This window comes from Heptranchias perlo, chromosome 2, assembly GCF_035084215.1.
Source record: "Heptranchias perlo isolate sHepPer1 chromosome 2, sHepPer1.hap1, whole genome shotgun sequence".
Lineage (NCBI taxonomy): Eukaryota > Metazoa > Chordata > Chondrichthyes > Hexanchiformes > Hexanchidae > Heptranchias > Heptranchias perlo.
Genome location: NC_090326.1, coordinates 129,570,610 through 129,575,289, shown reverse-complemented (window position 1 = coordinate 129,575,289; position 4,680 = coordinate 129,570,610). Strand labels below are relative to the sequence as shown.

Genomic DNA, 4,680 nt, shown 5'->3' with positions numbered 1-4,680 from the left:
CTCTCTATCCTCTCTCTCTCTATCCCTCTCTCTCTATCCCTCTCCCTCTCTCTATCCCTCTCCCTCTCTCTATCCCTCTCCCTCTCTCTATCTCTATCTCTCTATCCCTCTCTCTATCCCTCTCTCTATCCCTCTCTCTCTATCCTCTCTCTCTCTATCCCTCTCCCTCTCTCTATCTCTATCTCTCTATCCCTCTCTCTCTCTTTCCCTCTCCCTCTCTCTATCCCTCTCCCTCTCTCTATCTCTATCTCTCTATCCCTCTCTCTCTCTATCCTCTCTCTCTATCCCTCTCCCTCTCTCTATCCCACTCCCTCTCTCTATCCCTCTCCCTCTCTCTGTCCCTCTCTCTATATCCCTCTCTCTCTCTATCCCTCTCTCTCTATCCCTCTCCCTCTCTCTATCCCACTCCCTCTCTCTTTCCCTCTCCCTCTCTCTATCCCTCTCCCTCTCTCTATCTCTATCTCTCTATCCCTCTCTCTCTCTATCCCTCTCTCTCTATCCCTCTCCCTCTCTCTATCCCACTCCCTCTCTCTATCCCTCTCTCTATCCCTCTCTCTATCCCTCTCTCTCTCTATCCCTCTCCCTCTCTCTATCCCTCTCCCTCTCTCTATCCCTATCTCTCTATCCCTCTCTCTATCTCTCTATCCCTCTCTCTATCCCACTCCCTCTCTCTTTCCCTCTCCCTCTCTCTATCCCACTCCCTCTCTCTATCCCTCTCCCTCTCTCTATCCCTCTCTCTATCCCTCTCTCTATCCCTCTCTCTCTCTATCCCTCTCCCTCTCTCTATCCCTCTCTCTATCCCTCTCTCTCTCTATCCCTCTCTCTATCCCTCCCTCTCTCTATCCCTCTCTCTCCCTCCCTCGGTGCTCGAGCTGGCTGCCAACCTGCGCTCTGATTGGTCGCGGCGGTTGGCTGGCGGCACGCGCCGCTCTGTGTCGTATAAGAGCCCTCGCGTGCCGGCCTGGCGGGTCACTCAGCGGCGCGAGCACCTCCTCCGGTCCCAGCTCCCGTTACCGGGCAACACCATGGATACCGTGCTCGAGCAGCTCACCGCCCTCGACACTTTTTCCGCCGCCGCCTACTTCGATGATGAAGACTTCTTCACGGACCAGTCCTCGAGGGATCACCTGGACGCAGACGAGTTCCTGGACCACGATGTGGACTTTCTGACCAGCCAGATCAACGAATACTACAAGGAGAGCAGACTGGCGCACGATGCCGAGCACTGCGACTCGGGCATCCTGTCTTTCACATCGTCCTCATCGCCCTTTTCTTTCGACTGCCCCGACAGCACTTCTGAGGTGTCCCCGCAGCTCAAAGGGATCGACGGCGCTGCAAAAAGGCGCAGGAGGATCCGCTCAGAAGTTGAAATGCAGCAACTTCGGCAGGCTGCAAATGTCCGGGAGCGCAGACGCATGTTGTCTATTAACGATGCATTTGAAGGTCTCCGAACTCACATACCAACGCTACCTTATGAAAAACGACTTTCAAAAGTTGATACCCTCCGATTGGCAATCGGTTACATTAACTTCTTAACAGAACTTGTTCAATCCGATATGCCTTTAAGAAATCCAAACAACGATCCCGCAATCCAACCTAAAAAAGTCATTATCTGCCATAGAGGTGCAAGTAAGTGCATCAAATTTGTTTTAATACTACAGCAAGTTTCCAAATTTGTTGACTTGTATCATTAAGTCTGTTATCTTACTTTTTGCACTATAACGTCAGTGTTTTATATAAATGCAATTTTAATGTATTGTCATATTGTTGCTTAGGCTAAAAACAATTCTGGCAAAAATGCAAAGGTATTTGTAGAACACATCTCTAGATGTTTAGTTTTTTGTAAAGCGTATTTACATATCTTTTGTTTTCCCTTCCAGGATCGCCATCTCCAAATGACCCAGACTATGGGTTGCCTCCTCTCGCAGGACACTCCTTGTCGTGGACTGATGAGAAACAGCTTAAAGAACAAAACATAATCAGGACTGCAAAAGTGTGGACTCCTGAAGATCCCAGAAAATCAAATGGCAAATCATCTGTAAACAACATTGAGAACGAACCACCTTTTGACTTTGTCTCATAGAAATGCAGATAGGTCGGAATTCCCTGCAGGGACTTTAATAATCAATCATGTATATTTAATGAAAATTAATATATTATCAAACGTAATTATTGATATGAGATCAAGAATATATTGCTATGTTATCCAACGAACCATTAATTTATATATTTATTATTTGAAAAAGTTCTATGCTCTGCTGGAATGCTTAATTTATCAAATTATGTGCTAATCAACTTTCTAATGTTAATATTTTCAACAATTTTTAATCTAACAGTACATTATTGTCTAAGGTTTTCTGGTAAATATTTTTCTATATATAACAATTAATTTATTGTAATATATATCTTCTATCTTTTTCTATGGTGTAAAATAAATCCATAAATGAAATACAAACTTCTTTTATTGGTATCAGGTGGTGTGAGAATTTGTGCAAATAACATTGATTGAAGTCAATGTTGTATCTGTAAAATACCTTCAATACATGGAACGATTCCAATTTATAATCTAAAATATCATATTACATCTGTCTGCAATAAAGTGAAGTTCATTGCTGAATAAATTCAAGCGTTATTACAATCTCAGTGCCCTAGAATTATAGAAATTGTTATTTGCAATTCATTGATTGTCTGTGATCCTGACCAAAAGCGCGCGTGCACAAAAACAATAAACAAGCCAAAAAAAGGCAATTCCAAGTTTAAAGAGTTCAAGGTGAATGTTTTCAATGGCCTACTTCTATTATTTCCAGCAATTACAATCAGTTCTTATTTTACATATAATTCTCAGATATTCAAAAGGAATCATTCATAAGCTGGTGTAGCATAGTTCATTCTAACAATATCGAGAACAATGCAGAATATACATGACTGCACAGATTCAACACTTCTGACTATTAAAAATGCAGAAAACAGCATAAACAATGTAGTACACAATGATATTCATGTCATATTGAGCGTTCAGTGTCAATCAGACTATAGAAACATATTATGTAAATATAAAAGCAGTATACTGCACCATACTGAAATTATAAATGACTATATTAAGCATATCTAATTTGGAATACAATACCCATGTCATAACGTAAAATAATTCTTAAATAAGGCTATTACGACTTCACGATTGCATTCTTAACAGAATAGCAAAATCAAAATAAAATGTGATAATATAATTAAACTTTGAATAATTTGATCTGACAAATACAATAATTTTTTTAGAGGAAATGCATTAAAATTATATTTGGGACGACTAAAATTATATTAGAAAATCGCCAGACGGGAATTATCAAAGATAATCTTAGAAGAACTCAATTCAGTGAAGCCACATAAATTCCATGTCAGGTTTTATTTTTCTGTTCCTGGTGAATGACAAAAAAATTCGGTAGGTTTAAACGTACCTAAATTCTTTTGTGTATACCTTACAAACGGATACTCCATTACATCTAAAGCTTTGTGCAATTCTAAATGAAAAAGCGTGGTGACTTTTTGTGTTATTATTCCACTGTGCTGTAGGACCAGTCACTCATTTTGGTTTTTAAAAGACGAATAAAGTCCTAAGAGAACCATGACAAAACCCCGTTCCCATTTACTTGCAATCTTGCCTGGTGCTCTACTCTGCAGGTGTTTGAGAAGGAAAATTTCCCGTGGCACTCAGCCTGTGTCCCAGCTTCTCCCGCGGCTCTGACGTCAGAGAGCAGCAGCTCAGGGGTTAAAGTGATAGCAGGAGCCCAGGCAGATGCCCTGCTTAGACCTGCACATGCACATTGCCAATGCAATGATCCCCACAGATTTGGGAAACGGTGTGCCAAAGCGATGGGAACTAAGACTGTAAGCAAATGTATAATTATTCTTATTTATTGAACATATTCGAACAGCAGTTGTTACTGATTTCATATTTGACCTGTCAAACAGCTTAGGGCATTTAACCTGGATATATCAATTTATATATTTATTTACCTCAGTGTCTTCACTTAAGTAGCTTTTGTAATAAATAATAAAAGTGTATAAATATAAATAATCTCTATAGTATTTAAATATGTAACTACAATTATTTGTAATACTGTTAACAATAAAACAAATAAACTGAAAATGTTAACTAATTATTTTAAATTATTCTAATTGCATTATATTTCTTCAAAAACAAATACTCTCAAATCTGATGTCAGCTCAATTAAACATTTGAAAGTACTAATTAGATTTCTGTATTTTGTAGATATTGTAAATTTAAAACTGATTTGGCGTTGTGGTGATGCACTTTTTAAAGCTTTACATCCCTTGTTTAGGTAGCACCTTTTCATTTGCTTTCCTCTGTTTGTATGAATACAATGACCCAAAGCATCCTTTAGTATTGTGTAGATCAAGCGGAAGGCTAGGTCTTCACATATAAAATACGAGGGTCTCTATCTTGTCACTCTCATGTCTTGCTTTGGCAAGTGCTTTTAACTGTGACCCTTGAGAATGACAGCTTCTCGTTCACTTACTGATTAACACTTACTGTTGACGCTAGAGTAATGTTAACGTTAAAGCCAAACAAACAAGCAGATCTGTTAAATAAATGCGATGGAAATGTTAACTTTTTTTTAAAAAAAGGAATGGGCAGAAGGAATGAAGGAATACTTATGCTTA

General features: G+C 39.5%; 1 protein-coding gene across 1 annotated transcript; it reads left to right on the top strand.

The window, feature by feature from the left end:
* Window positions 1–1,025: 1,025 nt before the first annotated feature.
* ptf1a (pancreas associated transcription factor 1a) lies at window positions 1,026–2,083 on the top strand. The gene is made up of 2 exons (XM_067999027.1): window positions 1,026–1,629; window positions 1,881–2,083. Exons 1-2 carry the CDS (start codon window positions 1,026–1,028, stop codon window positions 2,081–2,083), a joined length of 807 nt encoding a protein of 268 aa, XP_067855128.1.
* Window positions 2,084–4,680: the final 2,597 nt, after the last annotated feature.